This window comes from Periophthalmus magnuspinnatus, chromosome 9, assembly GCF_009829125.3.
Source record: "Periophthalmus magnuspinnatus isolate fPerMag1 chromosome 9, fPerMag1.2.pri, whole genome shotgun sequence".
NCBI classification, from domain to species: domain Eukaryota; kingdom Metazoa; phylum Chordata; class Actinopteri; order Gobiiformes; family Gobiidae; genus Periophthalmus; species Periophthalmus magnuspinnatus.
In genome coordinates, this window is record NC_047134.1 from 32525722 (window position 1) to 32550609 (window position 24888).

At 39.1% G+C, this 24888-nt stretch overlaps 1 protein-coding gene across 1 annotated transcript; it reads left to right on the forward strand.

Annotated features, from left to right (window-relative positions):
- The first annotated feature begins 216 nt into the window (after positions 1-216).
- mrpl1 (mitochondrial ribosomal protein L1) lies at positions 217-10700 on the forward strand. The gene is made up of 9 exons (XM_055224439.1): positions 217-274; positions 565-667; positions 1175-1448; positions 2819-2902; positions 3265-3336; positions 3420-3531; positions 5258-5358; positions 5943-6030; positions 10332-10700. The coding sequence occupies exons 1-9, from the start codon at positions 223-225 to the stop codon at positions 10439-10441; spliced, it is 996 nt and encodes a 331-aa protein (XP_055080414.1). The 5' UTR covers positions 217-222; the 3' UTR covers positions 10442-10700.
- The last annotated feature ends 14188 nt before the right edge of the window (positions 10701-24888 follow it).

Here is a 24888-nt window from a genome sequence, read left to right on the forward strand (position 1 = left end):
ACATGCATGCCTGACTTCAGCAATAAACATGCTCATATAATATTATATTCTTTGTAAATACTTATCTAAATACTTAACCGACATTAATACCAATATTATCTAATTATGTTTAAATTAAATATAGAGTAATTAAGATACATTGTGCGTATCATATCCCTCACAGCTTTTTATGAAATACAGTTAAGTCGGAACTTTTGAGCCCGACACATTGTTCCCACACGGATGAACACTGTTACACAAAACATGGCAACCTGCAGCAGAGCCGTGTGGAGAGGTCAGTGTTTCATCTAAATAATCTTATTTTTGTATATTGTGTAAATCTCGAAATTTGACAGCGTATATCCACACGAGTAATGGTTAATGTAAACCAGTCAAAACATTCTTAGCTCATTATTAGCTTACTTTGCTAATACTTTGCTGTCTTTTCGGCTCCTTGAATGAACTCTCATTCACAATCACATCTCTTGACACGAATATAAAACCATCCATCGTAAAGAAAACTTGACTTAAAGTAATTTAAAGAACAACGAAACATAGAGCGAAGTATTGTTCTTTTCCCCTCAGTGGTATCGGGGTGTCAGCGGCTGTCTGCAGTCCGGCCCGTTTACAGTGACTTATCCTCGACTCCTCTTCACACTATCCCTGGGAGAACATTCGCTGTGGCCCGGTGAGTCTATACATTTTAAAGTTGCGATGTGCCCTTTGGTGAAAGGCTAATTTTGAAATCAATATGGTAAGATACAAATGTTGATACCCCGAATAAATATGTTCCATTATCTCCTTGGCGGTCTCTGTTGTTTAATATGTTTTCAGTTGTATAATTTAATGCTTTTGGAGTGTTTACCTTGAAAAAGAACCATTCTTACCGGGATCACCTCTCCACAGACCGGTAACTGCTGGAGTTACCTGTTTCCATGGAGATGGATACGTTTAATACCATATGTGTGTGTGTGAAACAAGCAGATGGTAGACACTACATGAGGAAAGTTACATACTGCACCTTTAAATTTGAATTCTTCCTGGGAATAGTTACTGCTAAGATATTATCCATAAACCACAACAAGTCGCAACATCTGTCTTTATAACTGTATATATTTGTTCATTGAAGTATAAGCCCCCTAACACTAAATTGAGATATTTCATGGCTGTAATGCTCTGTTTATTTTTTCTTTAGAACAAAGACAAAGGGTAAGAAGAAAGAGGAGGAGGAGGAGAAGAAGGAGGTAAAGAAGCAACACGTGATCGATGACTCCAATCGACACAAACCGTTCGGTAAAACAGCCTGGGCTCCGGTGGACGATGTGTACATTCTTAGGTATTACCCCAGAAAAGTGCATCATGTGGGGGACGCTGTTGAGCTCCTCAAGGCCTACAGAGCTCTGGACTTCACCCCTACACAGCAGCAGGTGTACATAGACCTGAGGCTTGACATGAAGCTGGAGAAAAAGGTATAGTCTTGCTGGCATTGTATTTTTGTTGTTCAAGAATTCTGTTTAAAGGGCCTCTATATTATGCATTGATCTATGTTATAATGTATAATTGAAAACGTACCTGAAATTGTTTTGTTTCATTCACACATGTTTAACACATAAATCCTGCATATTTAGGTTGTGAGCTTCTCTCAAACTGAAAACATTTTGTTCCACCTTGTGATGTCATCAAGCACAGATGCAAGTGCTGGACTGTGTTTTTAAAATCCATACACATTTACTAGAATCATTTGGATAATTTGCAGCCCTGGGATTGCCAAACTTTAAAGCTACATCTGTTGTGTTTGCCTTGTTGAAACTTATTTACTCAAGATATCAGGGGAGATTTCCACAGAACAAAAGGTTAAATGAAACTTAAAAAAAAAAAAAACAAAAAAAACTTTGTCTGATCGACAGTTCAGTTGAGGCTAACAATAGGTGAGTTTTGAGTTTTGGGGATGCAGACAGCCCAATAATCCAAGATTACTCAAACATGTGTGAATGAAACAAAACACAACTCCGGGCATGTTTTTGATTAGATAACAACATTCCAACATGGCTAAAAGCTTACATGACTCAATTTCACATAATATAGGACCTTTATTGAATTGGGGCTCAAAATGTTTTAAATATTTAAATATCTTATTGCATTATTTTGAGTGAAGCATTGCAAAAGGATTCAATGTAATAGTACTAGTGCAAGTAAATATTATAGTGCAGTACCACAGAACAGAAGTGATCCCAAGTTGAGTGAAATTTAAGTGTGAAGTTAAGTGTAATTACGCATGTATTGCATAGTAGTGTGTACAGTCTGAATATGAATGAGTATTTCTACAATTTAATGCCACCTGTGTTCCACAAATCCACCAATTGTCTCATTGGACAGACATTCAAGTAAATGATCTATCAAATAAATATTCAAGGTAAAGGTGCACTAGGTAACTTTTCATATGGATAGTATACCACTCGCTTGCCTCCATAGAGATCGCTTTGCCTAGAATTTGTCTTGCAACTATAAACTAAATGACAATGAATTTTGAAAAACTTTCTGAACAGCGTCATTTGCTTGTTTCCACAATACTATATACATTTAATGCCATATTGGGAAATATTTCAGGAAAAGCAATCACATCTCCACCCGTAAAGTTACTTAGAGCACCTAAGAAATAGTTTATTAATTTACAACTACCAGGGATGAGTCTTTGTATTTGAAATGACATTTGACTTGACTTTGCACGCTAATTCAAAGAGGATAAATTAAATTAATATTACTTCCCATGACTTTATGTAGTACGGTAGTTTTTTTATATTCTAAGGATATGTTGACAATATTTTTCTTTCTTTTACAGAAAAAAGTTGACCCATTTGTGAGTACAGTGCACTTACCTCATCCATTCAAGAAAGAGATGAACAAAGTCTTAGTTTTCACAGAGGTATGTGTTCATTCAGCTTTTATTTGATTTTATTTGTAATTTTTCTGTTATAAAGCCAACTATCTGCTCATCTCCATGGAGATGTTATTGTTTTGGCTGTAATTTTCCACAGTATCATTGTAAGTTACCGGTCAGAATGTGGAGAGGTGACCATATTCACAGTAAGGTTGCAGATTTTTTATGGTATTTTAACCATAAAATACCAGTAATTATATATATATGCGAGTCAGATAAATTTAATGCCATACTACCAAACGCACCAGGCAGAGGCAAAACATCCCTATGGAGACAAGCAGAGAGGAGAAAAGTTACATCAGTGATAGATAAAATTACTCTTTCACACAGGTTTTGTTTTCTTGTAGGATGCTAAACAGGCCGAAGTGGCTCAGGAGAACGGGGCAGTGATTGTCGGGGGAACAGAACTCATTCAACAAGTGAGTGAAGTTAAAAACAATTAAAAAAAAATAATTATATATATATATATATATATATATATAAAGATCTTTCTCTTTTTCAGATTTTAGACGATGAAATTTCAGCTGATTTTTACATTGCTGTGCCTGAAATGCTGCCGAAACTGGTGCCACTCAAAAACAAACTTCGAAAGAAGTTTCCCAAAAGCAAAAGAGGTAGCACTAGAATCTACATATTTTTAAAAATAATAATAATTAAGGTTATAAGTTTGACATTTTGTGAGGTCTGATGTAATAGTAAAAATATGGTATAGAGGATGAGTATATTGTTTTTTATCCTTATGTACAGTTGAAACTAGAAGTTTACATACACTACATAAAAGACAAATATTTTCTCACTGTCTGACATGAAATCAGACTAAACTTTTCCTGTTTTAGGTCAGCTAGGATTACCAAAATTATTTCTATTTGCTAAATGCCAGAATAATGAGAGAAGGACTTTTCACAATTTTTTATTACTTTGTTCAAAGTTAGAAGTTTACATACATTTCTTTAGTATTTGGTATGGGTGATGGCACACGTGATTCGGCGTCCCCTATCAGTCCTATTGCCTTTAAACTGTATGACTTGGGTCAAATGTTTTAGATATCCTTCCACAAGCTTCTCACAATAGTTTGCAGGAATTTTGGCCCATTCCTCCTGACAGAACTGGTCTAACTGAGCAATGTTTGTAGGACGCCTTGCTTCCACGTGACTTCTCAAGTCTGCCCTTAAATTTTCAATAGGATTGAGATCAGGACATTGTGATGGACACTCCAAAACCTTGTATCCCTAAGGCATTTTGTAAACAGTTTGGCAGTATGCTTCGGGTCATTGTCCATTTGGAAGACTCATTTGTGCCCAAGCTTTAACTTGTTTGATGTGCTGATATGTTACTTCAGTATTTCCACATAATGTTCTTTCCTCATGATGCCATCTATTTTGTGAAGTGCACCAGTCCCTCCTGCAGCAAAACAAACACAAAACATGATGCTGTCACCCCGGTATTTCACAGTTGGGATGGTGTTGTCAGGCTTGCAGCTTCCCCCTTTTACCTCCAAATGTAACAATGCTCATTATGGCCAAACTGTTCAATTTTAGTTTTATTAGACCACAGGACATATCTGTAAAAATTAAGATCTTTGTGTCTGTGTCCATTTGCAAACTGTGTCTGGGTTTTTTTTTTCCTTTTGGAGTAATGACTTCTTCCTGGCAGAGTGGCCTTTCAGCCCATTCCAGTACAGAACGCTCTTCACTGTGAATAATGACACTCTTACCAGCTTCAGCCAGCAGCTTGACAAGGTTTTTTGCTTTTGTTTTTGGGTTGATATGCACATTTCGGACCAAAGCACTTTCATCTTTGGGACACAGAACCCATCTCCTTCCTGAGTGGTATGATGGCTGGACATTTCCATGATTTTTATACTTGTGTACAATTGTTTGAACAGATGAACCTTCAGAAATCTGTAAATTGCACCCAAGGATGAACCAGACTTGTACAAGTCTCTTCCTGATATCTTGGCTGATTTCTTTAGACTTTCCCATGGTGCTACACAAAGAAGCAGTGCATTTCAGGTGTGTCTTCAAGTACATCCACAGGAAGCTTACAAAGACATGACATTGACATCTGGGTTTTCACAAATTATTTAAATACATCGTAATCTTATTGTATGTAAACTTCTGACTTTGAAGAAAGTAATGAAAAATTGTCTAAAAAATCCTTCTCTCATCCTTCTGGCATTTAGCAAATAAAGAAATAATTTTGGTAATCCTAATTGACATAAATGTCAGACAGCGAGAAAAAAAGGTGTATGTGTCTTTTTTATAAAGTGAATGTAAACCTCTTTCAACTGTATGTGACTTGCTGTGTATTAACATGTTATTTTCTTATGTTTCTTGTAAGGTTCGGTTGGTATAAACATTAGAAAAATGTTGGAGCTATTTAAAATAGGCCATGAGTATATGGTAGAAGACAACTGCTTTGTTCGAACGCAAATCGCTACGGTAAGTCCCATTTCAGAAGTAAAAAGTTTGTGACAATTTAGTGGTTTATTTATTTATTCTTTATTTCAGACACAAGTATTATTCAGGCCATTGTTTAAAAAAAAAAAAAAAACAACAAGATACAAAAAAAAAAAAGAATAAGATACAAATATATATATATATATATATATATATATATATATATACACACACACTATTGCACAGTATACATCAATATAAACTGATAACAAATAAGCGAGATATATAGAAAATTTGAATGAGTATATCAATTATAACCGTATAACAAAAATTTTTTTTTTTTGTAAAATAAGCTGTCTAAAATGGAAATTGAAAGAAACTTGCAGTGTAATAATCTGGTTTAAGTATAGGTTACCTATAGGTTTAGGTATATACAAGTTTAGATAATTTTGTAATTTTATGCTCCTTTTAGTTTTCTGTTCCATTTTCAAGGTGCATTTTTGCAAGAGTTTGATTTATTGCTAAAATATAATAATTTCATAATTTATACAGCTGAAATAATTACATTTATCTAGCTTCCCCCCCCCCCCCCCCCCCGCTCACTCTGCCTTTGTCTGACCCTGCAGTTGGACATGCCCTCAGAGCACATTCTGGAGAATCTACACACCATTATGGCAGATGTTTACTCCCACAGACAGCAGACCGCCAATTTAGGTGAGGTTGATCATTGTAAAAGAAAATATTCCATTCCTTACTTTTGATCTTAAGAATACCTCTGTAGGATGAAAATAGTTGTTGCTTGCTTCAAAGTTAGTTTACTGCAGCTGTAGACAAAATGCAAAACACATCAGTTAAGATATTAATTAAAAAAAGAATATAACATATATAGTCAATAATGGAAAATAAAAATGAAACTAAAATTATATACAAAGATTAGAAGCACTTTTTGAATCATCTGATGAAATCATGCACTGAAACCAGGTGTTTTGAGCTCTGGAGTGGTAGATGGATGAAATATGTGTATGAATGTGATGTGTGAGTGAGTTTTGCTGGTGGTCGGTTGGGACTGTGGCACAGATTGGCAGCCTTGCTTCTGTCAGTCTGTCCCAGGGCAGCTGGGGCTACAATTCTAGCTTACCACCACAGAGTATGGAGTGAATGAATAAGGATTACTGTAAGCGCATCACAAGTCATTATTGATACTATTATATGTAGGATTACCAAATCAAATGGATATGTTATTGAAGAATACGTTAAAAATTTGGCTTAAAAACTCAGTTATTAACTTACATACATACATTTTCCCATGATTCCATCTCAAACTACAGCAAAAAGTTTACCGGCATCACCCTACACACCATTCCAGACCATTTGAAACTGTGGGGGTCAAACTCATTAAACTCAGAAGGCGTTGTGTTCACTTGGGCGTAGTCTGTGTCATAACAAAACAAACTTCATTGTCTGAATTTGGTGATTGTAAATGGTGCGTGGGATTCTGAGCAGTGGAACATTGCTCCTGCCTCATTAAGCAGACTGACTTTTAATGGATGCAAAAACTTGTATAAATAATATTCATCATCGCAATTTTTACCAAACAAAAATAGGTCATTCTATTCCCTCTGGATTTCTATTTTTGATGGACAAGACCAAAACAACTTGACTCTCTTAAGTGTGGAGGAGGACAGGTTTCACATCTGCCGCCTACTAGTAAAAGCAAATCTAATAATCTTATAGATGGTAGCTTAAATACCAAGGAAATAAAGCCTCTTATTAAGGTTAAGATACAGTTTATTGTCCTCATAGGGAAATTTGTCCTCTGCCTTTGACCCATTCTTAAGTGCTGCTGGGGCAACTTGTCAGGAGTAGTAGATTTTTAACTAGTTATGGTCTGGACTTGGCAAGGCAAGATTATTTGTATAACACAATTGGTAATTAAGTGCTTTACAGAATAAGAAAGACATTAAAATCACAATACATACAAAACAAAACATAAATCATCAGAAATAATCATCATAAAATGTACCTTAAAAGAGCCTGGATTTAAACATTGTCAAAGTAGAGGCCTGTCTTACAACTTCAGGAAGACAGTTCCAGGTTTTAGTTGCATGAAAATTAAACATTATTCCCCATGTTTAGTCCTGACTCTGGGCATCAGCAGGAGGCCGGTCCCTGAAGTCCTCAGAGTGCGAGATGGTTCATATGGCACTAACATGTTGGAGATGTGCTAAGACTACCTTAGCTGGAGGATTTGACCTATGGTGAATGTTTTGGGTTTATGGGGGAAACTAAAGAGTCCAGAAGAAACCCATCCAGAGTCAAACCTGAAAGCCTGAGGCGTGAGGGCTAGCCACCATAAAAAATATCTATGATGATATATCTATAAGGCAGCCCACAAATGATACAGATATTTTGATTTTTAGGCCCCTAATTATTATGCTATATTACATTACAAATATATAGTAGCTTGAACCATAAAACACTTCTGGAGTTGTTTAGTAGTTTTTACAAAATGTGTTGGCTTGAATGTGATTTTAAATGTTCCATCTCCACAGTGAGAGTCCACTTTCCTGCTTTTAAATGACACAAAAACACTTCTGACACAGTCAAACATTACACCCTGGAGAATCCTCACTCTCACTTGTTTAATTATCTCTCCAGCTCGGACGCTAAAGTGGAGCTAGCAGCGTGAGCCACTGTTTAGAATGCTACCTAATGGTTATTGTATGGGCAAGGAGAGCGAGCTTAACGCTAAAGAGACAGAGGAGTGGGAGGTCCCTGTGGGGAGGTAGTTTTTGAAGAATCAAAAGAGCAGATGTGAGAGAAAGAGATAAGATTGGACATGGAGACATTCACTTGCAAAGGTGGGTAGAGTAGCCCAAAATTGTACTTGAGCAAGAATACTTCTTGCAAATTATAATTGCTCAAGTAGAAGTACAAAGTGGCTGACCAAGTAAGTAAGTAAAAATGGATTTAGGAAATCTACTACCCAGTCAGCTGAGTAACTGTCTGAACTAATTTATGATTTAAAGTAAGATTTAGATTTTAAATTACATAGGCATGACCTAACTGTGTTCAAATGTTCAAATCATCTTCACTCTTCACTCTTATTGATAAGATTATTTTATTCTTAATTACAAAAACGTTGGACATGATGACCAAGTTGGGTTCAATGTTGTTAGTGCAGCCCCTGCAGCTCAGTGAGTGAATTCTGGGGGTTGTGAGCTTTTACATGAGACATGGCCAGTCCATATACTGAGAATGAGAAAAACTTGTGTCCTTTATCTGCAGGTTAAGGCACTAGCAACCCAGGTTCAGTTGTGGTAAATAAAAAAAACTGTCAGAACACAGTGCATATCCTTTAATGTGTTTGAAAGCACAAAATCTGTTTTCAAAGGTAGACACAAAAACGAGAAACTAAATCATATCTGAAGTAGTGGTGCAAGAATCACAAATGTTCAAATTTAATTGTCAACATAAAGCTTTTGTCACTTTTAGATCCACTCACAGTGGGAAGAGTAGCCACAACTTTTACTCAAGTAAGAGTACTGTCACACTGTACAATATGTGACTCAGTTGGAGTGAAAATATATATAGTCCTCTGAGAACTACAATTTGAATAAAAGTTGAGGTAACATGCACTACTCACCTTGTCACTTTCACTTTTCGCTCTGAGTACACTATACATATAACCTATATGAAAGTATATATTTAACGTTATAGAGTTATATGCACAATGTTGGTGGTAGGTCATGTATTGACCCTAATATCAGATATAAAGATCCTGTACATTCCTAACTGGAGTAGTGTGTGCGTCAATGGGACAAAGGGCTGAAGAAGTGAAGAGGCGTTTGAGGACCATGGGGAATCACAGCTTCTCCATGCGTGGGAGGGAATAATGTAAGAATATGAAGCTGTTTTACATAGAGGAGCAGGAGGTGGAGAAGATTCTGCTTTCTTGTGTTCAAAGAAATAAATCACAAAACAAAACTTGGGAAAATTAAGCTCTCAAATGAAACACTGTTAACTTTTATTGGGGTTCTATAATGGAAATACACAAGGTTAAAATTGGCTCTCCTGACCTATTTGACCAGTTCAGTTCTCAAGCAATCATTCATGAATTCAGGAACTCGAACCAGAATCAGAACCAAAACTCGAACCAGGACAAGAACCAAAATAAGAAGAACCAACTAAAATAGAATCAGGACTAGGACCAGGACATGAACCAGAACTTGAATCGAGAATTGAACCAAGACTTGAACCAGGGCTAAAACTACAACCGAAACCAACTAGAACTAGCACCAGAACCTGAACTAGAACTAGGCAAGGCAAGGGAAGTTCATTTGTATAGCACAGTTCGTTCACAAAGTAATCCAAAGGGCTTTACAGAATAAGAAAGACATTAAAATCACACAAATCAAAGCATAAATAGTCACAAATAATCATCATAAAATTACCATTAAAACAGAAGAGTGCACACTTCACGTCATAAAACCAAAACCAACTATAACTAGCACCAGAACTATAGGTAGAACTAGGACTAGAACCTGAACTAGAACTAGAACCAAAACCAACTAGCACCAGCACTAGTACTAAAACTAGAACCGACTAAAACTTAAACCGACTAGAACTACAACTAGAACCAGGACTAGAATTGGAACTAGGACTGAAACCTGATGTAAAACCAGAACTAAAACCAAAACCAACTAGACCCAGGACTAGACCCAGGACTAGACCCAGGACTAGACCCAGGACTAGACCCAGGACTAGACCCAGAACTAGACCCAGAACTAGACCCAGAACTAGACCCAGAACTAGACCCAGACCTCCAACCAGGACACAGACTCAGACTCTCATAGTTAGCCATTTATTTTTGCTAATACTTTTTAGCATTTTTTATATGCCAGTGTGCTTTGCTTTGAATGTTCCACAGTATGGCATTAATTTGTATCTTTTATCTTTTCTAATTTTCTGATTTATCCATTCAACATCTTTTTTTATTCTTGTCTGTTCCTCAGGGCCGTTCATTGAGAGAGCCATCATCTCAAGTCAAACCAGTGAAGGGCTGTGGATCAAACCTGAAGACCTGGTACCCAAAACGGAGAAGAAAGAAGAGGAGGAACTTTAAAATAATCATAATGCCATCATGTGTCTAATTTGTAAACTAAGTGTTGTTTCATATCTTCATCCTCACCAGTGCAAACTATTGGTTATGCTTGACAGAAAAACAAATGATGCTTTTTATTGCAAATCTAGGCCATTTAACATTCGAATTCTAAGTTAACTCTAGTCTCAAATGGTAGTCCTGAGGATAGAATAATAATGATGGCAAAACGTGTACATACCAATTGTTTATACATTATCGAAATTAATAATTGTGAAAAAGTAAAAATAAATACATAAATAAATGTATGCTCCTTTTGTCAATAACTCCAAAAGATTGTGAATATTTTTGTAAAATTTGGCAGAGAAAAGAGGCCAACTCTCTTCACTTGTGGGTATGAATTAATTTAGAAATGAGGAAGCAAAAATATTTGGACTTTATCCAACATTGGCTATTTTCAGAGTATAAACCCTGAAAATACCAGATTTTTGGAGGGTTTAAATAAGGTGATGAGTTGTTGATGAGTCATGTCATAATTCAAGGCTCAGTGTCAAAAACATTGTTGGTTGTGACACTATATATATACATATATATATATATATATATATATATATATATATATATATATATATATATATAACAATGTTTTTGACACTGAGCCACACTATGTATGTATGTGTACAGTGAGGCAAATAAGTATTTGAACACCCTGTGATTTTGCAAGTTCTCCCACTTAGAAATCATGGAGGGGTCTGAAATGTTCATCTCAGGTGCATGTCCACTGTGAGAGACATAATCTTAAAAAAAATAAATCTGGAAATCACATTGTATGATGTTTAAAATAATTTATTTGTATGTTACTGCTGCAAATAAGTATTTGAACACCTGTCTATCAGCTAGAATTCTGACCCTCAAAAACCTGTTAGTCCACCTTTAAAAAGTCCACCTCCACTCCATTTATTATCCTAATTTAGAAGCCCCTGTTTGAGGTTGTTAGCTGCATAAAGACACCTGTCCACCACATACAATCAGTAAGACTCCAACTACTAACATGGCCAAGACCAAAGAACTGGAAGAGACAAAATTGTAGACCTCCACAAGGCTGGAAAGGGCTACGGGGCAATTGCTGAGCAGCTTGGTGAAAAAAGATCCACTGTTGGAGCAATTATTAGAAAATGGAAGAAGATAAACATGACTGTCAATCTCCCTCGGACTGGGGCTCCATGCAAGATCTCACCTCGTGGGGTCTCAATGATCCTAAGAAAGGTGAGGAATCAACCCAGAACTACACAGGAGGAGCTGGTCAATGACCTGAAAAGAGCTGGGACCACTGTTTCCAAGGTTACTGTTAGTAATATGCTATGACGTCATGGTTTAAAATCATGCATGGCATGGAAGGTTCCTCTGCTTAAACCTGCACATGTCCAGGCCTGTCTTAAGTTTGACACTGACCATTTGGATGATCCAGAGGAGACATGGGAGAAAGTCATGTGGTCAGATGAGACCAAAATAGAACTTTTCGGTCTTAATTCCACTCGCCGTGTTTGGAGGAAGAAGAATGATGAGTACCATCCAAAGAACACCATCCGTACTGTGAAGCATGAGGGTGGAAACATCATGCTTTGGGGGTGTTTTTCTGCACATGGGACAGGACAACTGCACTGTATTAAGGAGGTGTAACCCGGGTATTTTTCTGCTCCCGGTTCGTCTCTGCCTTGGGTTTTGCCCCGAGACTAAGTCGCAAGTATCGTGAGACTTCGTACACGTACCGCGAGATTTGGTGCGCACTGTCTCTTTAAATATGGCGCTGCGACGCGGCTCACGAGTGTTGTGGGTCTGGGGAGTGGTCGAACTGCTGCAGGTAGGCATTTAGCGTTTAGCCCTTTAAAACTCACTGATCTTGGCTTAAAACGATCTCTAAGTATCTGTTATGCTGCCAACCTTTCTAGATGCCTCTTGCTGCGTGACGGTGCGCTGTGAGTGACTGTATTAAGTGGAGCTGGTGAGTGCTGATTTGTTATTGGTTGTTTGGAGCTACCATGCTAATGCTAGCGCTCCTTTGTAGCTGGTGCTGGCGCGAGCTGCACTTGGTCCTATGAAGATTAAGACAATCATTTCTTAAAATGCTATATTTATTCTGTACTGTTTTGAAATGCATTAATGTATTTATTGCACATAATTATCGACATTTTCTACATAATGTTAGCACTGAAACTATTGAGTAATGTTTACTATTTAAAGCTTAATGCACTTTGAGTTATTGTGCTAATGATATGACCTTTATACAAAGAGTACTCTGTGATGAAACAAATATTTATACATGGATTTGAATTATGATCATCATGATGACTTATTGTGACAAATTGTTGTACTGTCAGTTACTTTTTGTAACTTAGCTGTGATACATGGTTTATGGTTTTACTTATTGCTGGTCCTGTTTTGTACAGGCCAGGTTCCAGAACTGGATGGCGAGCTAGAAGTCCTCGAGCCTGGACAAAGATTGAGTGCGCCCGTCCGCCAGTGCGGTAGGAGGCGCTGCAGCCGCTCCCCACACACACACACACACACACACACACACACTTGCACGCACACCAACAATCTCTGCTGGTGATAGGGTTCTGGACTTTGCAAGTATTGCACAAACCGACAACTGGTTCACTGATCCTCCAAATCTAAACTCTTTTTGTGCCTATGTGGATTTATGGACCCTTTTTGCGCTTACGTGGATTATTAACTCTTTTTATGAACAGTGGGAAAAAATCTCAGCTTGCGCACTCAACCTAAATAACTCCTTAAATACATTGGATCCATTTTTGTTCTACATCACACACACATCTTGTAAATGATTGTACATAATGTCTGTTTGTCTATGGCACTTTTGTAAATAACATCACAACTGAGCTCAACTCCAATATTTGAGTCTGGTTTTCATTGAGCACCCCATTTTCCTCCGAGTCGAACTATATCTTCTGATCCGAGCCTATTTTATTGTACTATTATTATCATTGGTAGTTATTATATGATTATCATATTGCAGCATTATACATGCTACAGAGAGGATGACCGGGGCCATGTATTGTACAATTTTGGGGAACAACCTCCTTCCCTCAGAGCACTGAAAATGGGTCGTGGCTGGGTCTTTCAACATGACAGTGACCCAAAGCACACAGCCAGGATGACCAAGGAGTGGCTCCATAAGAAGCATATCAAGGTTCTGGAGTGGCCTAGCCAGTCTCCAGACCTAAACCCAATAGAAAATCTTTGGAGGGAACTCAAACTCCATGTTTCTCAGCGACAGCCCAAAAACCTGACTGATCTAGAGAAGATCTGTGTGGAGGAGTGGGCCAAAATCCCCCCTGCAGTGTGTGCAAACCTGCTAAAAAACTACAGGAAACGTTTGACCTCTGTAATTGCAAACAAGGGTTACTGTGCCAAATATTAACATTGATTTTCTCAGGTGTTCAAATACTTATTTGCAGCAGTAACATACAAATAAATTATTTTTAAAAAATCATGCAATGTGATTTTTAGATTGTCTCTCACAGTGGACATGCACATAAGATGAAAAGACCCCTCCATGATATCTAAGTGGGAGAACTTGCAAAATCACAGGGTGTTCCAATACTTATTTGCCTCATATGCATTTAAAAAAATACTGGATTTATAGAAGAATAACAGATATTCACCTTAGTTTTAGTATTGATGAAAAACAAGTGATTTCTTATTTCTGCTCACACACTACATCCCCATACACAACAAAAGCCCAACTGAACAGGTTGTTATTTCTCTTATTTGGGCATTCAATTGAACTGAGCTTAAAATGAATGATCATGTAGAGTTCTTATTATTCTGTCTCCAAAGCTGCGCTTCCTCCACTGGCTCAGGCTGAGCTGTGGGGTTGTCAAAAGTATTGAAAATCAACATAATAATCAATACTAAAACTACTATTGAAACTAGATACTCATTTCAGCAAGTATACTAAAATATCACATTCACGGCAACTATTCCAGAATAGCTTTAGAATCACCTTCAGCTGTATCAGAAGATCAGAAGATCACACAGACTAGTGTACGCTACCACTATGGAACCTACTTGGACCATTGAGGGATTACACAGATTTAAAGCCAAATGAGAATATAAAAGACGTTACTATGATGTAATGCTGAAAATCACATTCTGTTCATAGAAAGACTGTTTTATTATCATTGTGGTATTGGAATCTGTATTGAGTATCAAGTCTATTCCTTAATATTGAAATAGTTTGAAATTTTAGTATCATGACAATAGTCTGTGTGTTATAATATTGCATCTGATGTCATGTCTTCCCCCTCAGTACCGGCAGGCCAAGCGTGCCGCGGCTCGGGCAGTCGCAGAGGCAAAAACTCGGGGTTGGGAGGAGTTCGGGGAGGCCATGGAGGAGGACTATCGGACGGCCTCAAAGAGATTCTGGCAAACCGTCCGACGCCTCAGGAGGGGAAAGCAGTGCTTCACCAACACTGTTTACAGTGCGGGTGGAGAGCTGCTGACCTCGACTGGGGATGTTGTCGGGCGGTGGAAGGAATACTTTGAGGATCTCCTCAATCCCACTGTCACGTCTTCCGAGGAGGAAGCAGAAACTGGGGACCCAGGGGCGGACTCGTCCATCACCCTGGCTGAAGTCACTGAGGTGGTTGGCAAGCTCCTCGGTGGCAAGGCTCCGGGGGTGGATGAGATCCGTCCTGAGTACCTCAAGTCTCTGGATGTTGTGGGACTGTCTTGGCTGACACGTCTCTGCAACATCGCGTGGCGGTCGGGGACAGTACCTGTGGAATGGCAGACCGGGGTGGTGGTCCCTCTGTATAAGAAGGGGGACCGGAGGGTGTGTTCCAATTACAGGGGAATCACACTCCTCAGCCTTCCCGGTAAGGTCTATTCCAGGGTGCTGGAGAGGAGAATCCGACCGATAGTCGAACCTCGGATTCAGGAGGAGCAGTGTGGTTTTCGTCCTGGTCGTGGAACACTGGACCAGCTCTATACTCTCCATCGGGTCCTCGAGGGCTCATGGGAGTATGCCCAACCAGTCCACATGTGTTTTGTGGATCTGGAGAAGGCATTCGACCGTGTCCCTCGTGGTGTCCTTTGGGGGGTGCTCTGGGAGTATGGGGTCCGGGGCTCTTTGCTAAGGGCTGTCCGGTCCCTGTATGACCGGAGCAGGAGCTGTGTTCGCATTGCCGGCAGTAAGTCAGACCTGTTCCCAGTGCATGTTGGACTCCGCCAGGGCTGCCCTTTGTCACCGGTTCTGTTCATTATATTTATGGACAGAATTTCTAGGCGCAGCCAGGGGCCGGAGGGGGCCTGGTTTGGGAACCACAGGATTTCATCTCTGCTGTTTGCAGATGATGTTGTCCTGATGGCTTCTTCAAGCCAGGACCTGCAGCAGGCACTGGGGCGGTTTGCAGCCGAGTGTGAAGCGGCTGGGATGAGAATCAGCTCCTCCAAATCCGAGGCCATGGTTCTCGACCGGAAAAAGGTGGTTTGCTCTCTCCGGGTGGGTGGTGAGTCTCTGCCCCAAGTGGAGGAGTTCAAGTATCTCGGGGTCTTGTTCACGAGTGAGGGAAGGATGGAGCGTGAGATTGACAGGCGGATCGGTGCAGCGTCTGCAGTGATGCGGTCGCTGTATCGGTCCGTTGTGGTAAAGAAGGAGCTGAGCCGGAAGGCGAAGCTCTCGATTTACCGGTCAATCTACGTTCCTACCCTCACCTATGGTCATGAGCTTTGGGTAATGACCGAAAGGACAAGATCGCGGATACAAGCGGCTGAAATGGGCTTCCTCCGCAGAGTGGCCGGGCGCACCCTTAGGGATAGGGTGAGGAGCTCGGTCACACGGGAGGAGCTCGGAGTAGAGCCGCTGCTCCTACACGTTGAGAGGAACCAGCTGAGGTGGCTCGGGCATCTGCTCAGGATGCCTCCTGGACGCCTCCCTAGGGAGGTGTTCTGGGCATGTCCCACCGGGAGGAGGCCCCGGGGAAGACCCAGGACACGCTGGAGGGACTATGTCTCTCGGCTGGCCTGGGAACGCCTTGGGGTCCCACCGGAGGAGCTGGAGGACGTGTCCGGGGTGAGGGAAGTCTGGGAGTCCCTGCTTAGACTGCTGCCCCCGCGACCCGGCCCCGGATAAGCGGAAGAAAATGGATGGATGGATGGATGTCATGTCTTGTCCTTATTGTACGGTTTATGTTCTGCAGTTGTTCAACACTTTGCTTAAGACAAAGTTAAAGTATACTTGATTGGACGTCTCTTTTTAATTTGCTGTCATTGTTCTATTGCTCATAATAAATATTAATAATACGATGGCATTCATCTGTGGGAGCAGGAGTCGAGAACATTATTTGAACCGCCAACCTACAGATCAGTAGACAAAACACTGTACCAGCTACTGTCGCGACAAATTGGCACTAAAATGCATATAGTGTAAATGTGAACATGTATACCTAGGGAATTTGAATTTTACAAAATGGAGAATGATAAGAGTCACCAGGAGATCACAGAATGTGGAGACTCAATAACTCCAAAAGATTGTGAATATTTTTGTAAACTTTGGCAGAGAAAAGAGGTCATACTCTCTTCACTTGTGGGAATGAATTAATTTAGAAATGAGGAGGCAGAAATATTTGGACTCTATCCAACATTGGCTGAACTTTTTCTTTCTCTTTTTCAACTAGAGGGAAGTATAAACCCTGAAAATACCAGATTTTGGGGGGGTTCAAATCAGGTGAGTTGGAAAGGGTGATTCTGAGGTGCTTGAACTAGAAAATTATTGCATTTTAATAAAGTTCTGAAATCATGGCATAATTCAAGGCTTAGTGTCAAAAAAATGTTGCCAGTGGTAATTATGGGCAAAAATATGTTTGTATTGCTGGTTTTCAGATGACATCACAACATTCTATAGGCCAATAATATTGAATACAGATGAGGGACAGCTAAAATAAATATTATTAAAATGATTTTTATTTCTCTTTTTGTAATACAGGGAGTTCTGTAGAAATATAAATGAACGGGTTCTACATTTGTGAACTTACCTTTTGGATATTTCAAAGAACAATGTAATCAATAGGAAAACTAGCTCTTGCCCCCTTCTGGCAGTATGACATCATCATATATTAGAAAACCACCAAGATTCAGATTCAGAAAACTTTATTGATCCCAGAGGGCAATTCATTGCAGCATTCTCCGAGCAGTTCTCACTCTAACATACGCGCAAACACACAGTGTGTCAGTCCATTACAGTTTACAGTGGAACTCAAAGCACAATATAAGAACAATATGCAAAAGAATTTGAAATTTATTTATTTTTTCTTATTGGAGCATAAAAGTGACGCCCTGAAGGCATCATGATGAAGTCAGGAGCCAGAGGATGGAGGGGCGGAGCCAGGAGACACTTGGCTTTGCTCAGCTCCTCCCACAGAGAATGCAGCTCCCTCTGTTTAACCCCTGTAATTTTTGAGCAGGTTTTAACAATGTTCTGCAATTTATTCTTATCCTTCAAGGACAGGGACTGAAACCAGCAAATGAAAGAAAAAGTGAGCAGACTCTCAATAAAAGAACAATAAAAGTTGAGAATATTTCTGTTTACATTAAAAGAGTTACATTCTTTGCTGCCCTCGTTTAACAATACTCTGTTTAGATCAAACCTCAATTTGTTGTCTATCACGGTGCCTAAATACTTGTAATTATCAACAATTTCGACAACATCTCCATGTATGACGCTAACACTATGAGAAGGTGCACGTCTAAAATCAATAACCGTATCCTTAGTTTTGGCAACATTCAAATCCAGGTAGTTGTCCTCGCGCCACTGGACAAACTGCCCCAGCGCAGGGCCATGATTTATCTCAATATGGCTGTATATATTGTGGTAGAAAAATTATTATATCTCTTGTGAAGCCTGGTGAGTTATGAAATATGAAAAAAAAAAGGTTTATTCTTTGTTACAGCAGATAAGGACAGGACCCAGACCTGCCCGGGCCACAGACTGGTTACATCATCAGGAGATTCCAGAATGTGGAGCCTCCAACAATTGCACCGACACCCAGTCTGTGGCTTCAACTAAACATGGACGAAATAGGATGACTGTCTTCTCTTGATAAGTACTTTATTGTTAAAGGTTACTTTTCTTGTCTATACTCTTTTATCACCATACAAACATTGTAAACCAAATCTAAGTATTCCAAAACATTTCACATCTGCCATCTACTGATAAATTGAATCAACTTACAAGAGGAGCTGGGGAATGGTCCAGCAAGACAGCATTGTTGTGATTTTGATAAATATATGTATATATATTTGTCATTTCCTAACAAATAGCTTTTTATGGACTCATAAGTCCTAACTCAAGGAGATGAGGAAAAAAAAACTACTATTACACCATTATCACGTCATTATCTGCTTGTGCCTCATTAAACCAACATCTTTCTAATGGACTGAGAAATTAGAGTTTAAATAAGCCCTCACACCAGTGACCCTGAGTTTCTCATTTAGGTTTAGTGTTTAAAAGTTATTTCTGCATGTCACCAAAGAGCTGTGGACTTCTCACTAATAGAAAAAGTGGTCATGCATGTGAAAATTAAAGGGCCCATATTAAGCTATATTCTGATCTATTATAATGTTTCCTTATCAAAAACATAACTGGAGTGTTTTGTTTCATTCACACATTTAACAGTCAAATCCTGCATATTTAGAGTTATTCTCTCAAACAGAAAAAAAAACAAAATGGAAAAACTCTGTTCCACCTTGTGATGTCATGTGGTAATACAGAAAGTGCTCCACTGTGTTTTAAAACTCCATACACCTTCATTAGAATCATTTTGATGCTTTCAGCTCTGGAATTGTCATTCTCTACTGAACCAAAGACAAAAGATAGCTGTTAACATGAAAACTACTGCTTTGTGACATCATAAAGTGGAACAGAGCATTTTGAGATGTACATAGACCTATTATAAAGGGTTACTCAAACATGTGAATGAATGTATTTTAGGAGGTAACAACATTCTAAGATGGGTAAAAGCTCACAATTTTGCATAATGAGTTTTAAGACCTGCCTAAACAATTGTACTCCCAGTGGTGGAAAAAGTACTGTAAATTTGTAAAAGTACAGTTACATGACTAAAAATTAAAAGTAAAAATGTAATGCTTGCATGAAAATACTACTCAAAGTACTGGTTTACTATTTGATTTGAACATGTTTACTTCATATTTATCTCAACTAATGTTTATGAAATTTAAAATCAAAGTTTTGAATAGAGTTCCTTTTAATTTTACAGTTCATTGACTATTTTTGTGCAGTCCTTGAACCTCTGCAATTTATACAATGTTTAATAATTAATTAGACAACATGTAGCGGTCTGATTTTTTCATAAAGTTTTGCCTATGATATACTCTCTGGGGGAAAAAGTAATTTACATAATATATATACACAAAAAGAGTTCTGCTTTAATCTGTTTTCAGAAGTGTTTTTCTATAAAGTGCTTATATGTGACTTTGAATGTTCCATCTCCACACTGAGAGTCCACTTTCCTGTTTTTAAATGACACAAAAACACTTCACAGTCAAACATTACACCCTGGAGAATCCTCACTCTCACTTGTTTAATTATCTCTCCAACCCGGACGCTAAAGTGGGAGCTAGCAGCGCGAGCCACTGTTTAGAATGCTACCTAATGGTTATTGTGTGGGCAGGGAGAGCGAGCTTAACGCTAAAGAGACAGAGGAGTGGGAGGTCCCTGTGGGGAGATGAGGGGAGAAAGGGATAACTCCACTGAAAACATTAATCTCACAGTGGAGACATTCGCTTGTAACAGAAGCTCTGATGTGGTGCTGACAATATTATATAAGATATTCTGAGATATTCATGCACACAACAACCTTCATACTAGGCAAGGTGAGTGAAGTGTTTTACCTAAGGACACAATGAAAGAACTTGGTTTGAATACATCCTCTGACCTTGGTTTGGTACACGATTGCTCTAACCACTGAGCTAGAGCCGCTGTTTTTATGTAGTGATGAGACCCTCACAGTAAGAATGCTTTTTTTTTTCAAGAGATGTTTGAGCGAGAAAAAACCCCCAAAATGTTTTCAATAAATGCAAGATGAGATAAGCATAATGCCATACTGTAAAACATTAAAGGCAAAGCAATGACATCTCCATGGAGACAAGCAGGCACACCAAGCTACATAGGGCACCTCTTACACCCTACAAGTTTTAGACAAAGGAGCTAATCAGGTGACACTGTCCAGAAATGAGTGAATCAATTGGAGAATGTGCTGGAGAAGTGAAGAGGCGTTTGAAGACCGTGGGGAATCGCAGCTTCTTCATGTGTGGGAGAGAATAGTGTAAGAATATGGAGCTGTTTTACATAGAGGAGCAAGAGGTGGAAAAGATTCTGCTTTCCAGTCTTTGTTTTTGCTTTTTTAAATGTCAAATAACAGTGAAGTGTCATAGTTTTGTTGTATATTTTGTTGCAGTAATGAAGCCTTATTGACCCCAAGCTCCAATTAACTTCTTGCAGTTCTCTGGCTGTGAGCAAACCAGCAAACCGAGACTAAACCACGGCAAAGGACTTATACCTGAAAAAAAGATTCATGAGAGACGGCTCGCATAGATCCCCTGTGAAAGATAACAATGTGGAGTGTAGGGCTGCAGTCAATTAAAGTAATTCTCGATCGACTAAACACATCAGTTCAAAAGATCCTATATTACGCAATGTTGACTCTTTTGAGCTTTAAGCCATGTTATATATGTTGTTACCTCATTAAGAAACATACCTGGAGTTGCATTTAGTTTCATTCACACATGTTTGAGTAAGCCTTTATCATTAGTCTGTCTACATCTCCAAAGCTTAAAATACTGTTCCAACGTTTGTGATGTCATGAAACTGTAGTTTTCAATTTAACAGCTACCTTTTATTGTTTTTTAAAGGTAGTTATTAGGTTTTATTCAGTAGAGATTGTGAATTCCAGGGATGAAATGATCCACATGATTAGAATGATAGTGTATGGAATTTAAAAACACAGAGGAGCACTTCCTGTATTGCCACATGACATCACAAGTTGGAGTGTTTTCTTTTTGGGAGAAGAACTAAATATCTAAATATGCAGGATCTGGGCGTTAAATGTGCGTGAATGAAACAAAACGCAACTTATTCCTGCTGTTGTCTCATATAAATCCCTATAATCTAAATAAACCATTGAGCGTTTTATTAATTGTCTTAAGAACTACAGCCCTAGATTAGCCAAAGCTTTGTTCTTAAAGGTACATTTTCACAGCGGGCAACTGGTGACAACAATTGTGTCGTGGGCCATAGCCACACAGGGAGCACTTCAATCTGCTTTTTCAGGTGGTCACATACAAGTTGGGAGCCCTCACCTCACAGAGAAAAAGGTCCTGGGTTTGACTCTCAAGCTGCATGTTGTTTACATGTTTCTCCCTGTGGGTGGATTTTCATTAGGCACTTTAAAACATGAGCAGTAGGCAAAAAGTAACCTTGACCAAACCAATAAGCTTGAGATGGGCTCCCGGGCTCCTCCTGACAGGTTGCATCAGCAGGTTTCAAGCATGGGTCAAATATTGATCAATAAAGTACTGTCTCTCTCTCTCTCTGTCTCTGTCTCTCTCTCTGTCTGTCTCTGTCTCTCTTTCTCTCTCTCTCCTGTCTCTCTGTCTCTGTCTCTCTCTCTCTCTCACACACACAAATCAAACTAGAAATCTAAAGGTAATAATGGACTCAGACCTCAACAGCCCCATCAAATCAATAACATCTGCAGCTTTTTCCCATCTACAAAACTGCAAAAATCAAATCGGTTAGACGACTGTAATGGCCTGTTCACTGGCCTGTTCACTGGCCTCTCCAAACGAGCCTTGTGACAGCACTTTTCTCTTTTAATGTTCATTTTATAATGATTATTTATGTTTTGATTTGTTGCATTGTGCTTTTTATGTCTTTCTTATTCTATAAAACAATTTTAATTACTGTGTGTATGAATTGTGTTATAGAAATAAACTTGCCTTGCCTACTCGTGTTAAAACATTGTAGAATTTGTAAATGTCACCCAGTTTCCAAGACAACTATGTTCTGTAATAGGTCTTTAAATTTTATTAGTACCCCCAAAGTGATTGTGAATATTTAAGATGTATTAAGAATATATTAAGAATAAAGAATATTCGTCTGTTTATCGATGAATAAATGTAACGCAGTGCATTTAGAAAGGAAATTTTGACATAATCCAACATCGACTTGTCCATACTGAACACAAGAGGGCAGTATAGACCTAGTAAAGACGAGCTAACGTCACAGTGACGCTTCAATGGGGCCATGCGCCTCACTGAATATCGCGTTTTAAGTCAAAAGTTGAGTTCAGTGGAGTTGATTGTATATAATGTGTGAAAAGTGGGCCTCTCTTTCACTGTGGTTCTCCTCGAGGTTTCTCTTTTTTCCTTTTTTAGTTGTTTAATGTGATTCTTGGTTATTTTATCTTGTCTTTTAAACTGATGACTTTTAATTTTTTAACTGTGATCTTCTACCAACTGCTACTGTGATATAGAGCTATAAAAATAAACAAAACAAAACAATAATAAAAATAAAAATGAAATGAGGCTGTATCCCTGTATTATTATGGCACTGGTGGCACTGATCGTAAAGGGGGATCTGTGCAATCACATCTGTGACTGTGCTGTTGCAGGCAGATTTATTTAGTTTGAAGTGTGCTTTTGTGGTTGAACACTCCTATCTCAAGATGTCCCATACTGCCACTGATGCCCTCCCCTTGCGTTTCTCAAAAGCGCGCGTGCCGTAACCCATATGGAGTTATTCAGGCATGGCACATAGGATATGGTCATAAGAGGCCATCGTACCGACCAACCTGTAATTTTGTCCAGACTGCAGAGATTGTTGAGCTATCCGTGTCCGTTTTCCTTTAACACCCCTGGGCGCTGTGGCTGGTTCGCTCCTTGGCGCGCTGCGTTCAGCTGAGCTGCTTACACGCCCTGCGCCCTGTCCTCCGCGCACCAGCTGTTTCCTGAAGCCCAAAAAATAAAGCAGAATTGTGGGACGTCTTGGAGCGAGTGAGACCGTGGTTCAACTGTGCCAAACACAGCAAAGTCAACACAGATGTGCGCATGAATGACCCTTTCAACGTTATATTTTATTGTCTATGCTGTTGTGCACCTTACCCAACAGCCCATAGCCTATAAAGGTATACGTGTGCCTCTGGATGCGCCTCTGGATGCGCCTCTGGCTGCGCACAGACAGACGCACTCTGGATGCGCCTCTGGATGCGCACAGACAGACGCACTCTGGATGCGCCTCTGGATGCGCACAGACAGACGCACTCTGGATGCGCCTCTGGTCTCCAGATGCCGCGTAGGAGCGTCATGCGGCCTATGCAGCCTGTGAACATGTGCAAAAATGATTAGCGCTTGAGTTTAGCTCGATCTTCACCCTAGAACAGGGGTGTCAAACACATTTTCACCGAGGGCCACATCAGCAAAATGGCTGTCCTCAAAGGGCCAGATGTAAAATGTAACTACTGTTTTAACTTGTTAATTAACAGTTTCTGTATGTATTCAAATATTGAATATAATTTGCATTGATGTAAAAAATATTGCTGTGTAACGATATATCTCTTGACAAAATTACATGTTAAGACCATCATACCTTTTAAGTTACCATGTCGAGGGCCACATAAAATGATGTGAAGGGCCACATTTGGCCCCCGGGCCTTGAGTTTGACACGTGCCCTAGAATGTATGATCTTACTCTGCATTTTGCTACAGATTATACCTGCTTAAAGTGACAGGCATTTGTTAAGTACATGGAGAATGAGCTAAATATGTTAAAACGAAAACGTGAAACTGAATCCTTATAACCTGTAATGATAACATTTTAACAAGAAAATTTTCTCGTTTTAACTTCATTCTTTCTGGTAATAATGAAAAACCTGTAAAATGTTTAATCCACATTTGTCAGTTCTGCACTTCCGTATATGTGTAACTGTAAACTGGTTTGAAGTTTTTGTCCAGGTTTATCTCAATACTTGTTCATTATCATAGACGAGTAGGCATGTAGGTCTATTTAAATGTCTGTATCCATTTTTTTAAGTAGTTAAGCAAGCTTGTCTTGTCCCAGTGAAGATGTATTTTATAAGCAGCTCTTGTGGCCAAAATGAGACCACTGTGTGCTGATTGCTAATTATATTGAATAGAAGGGCGCTGTCAGCACTACTTATTGTTAGAATTACTATGAGGAGCATACTAACTACTTTGTTTTATTGTAAAATGTTTGTTACATGGTTAATTGCAGTTTTATCCTTCTAAAGAATTGTTGGTAAAATTTTAAATAGTGCTTTACTCTTGAGGTAATTCAATTTTATGCTACACTGTTCACGGTGATACTCTAATGTATTACTGTTACTAGCTATAATATTTTTCCATACGCTTTA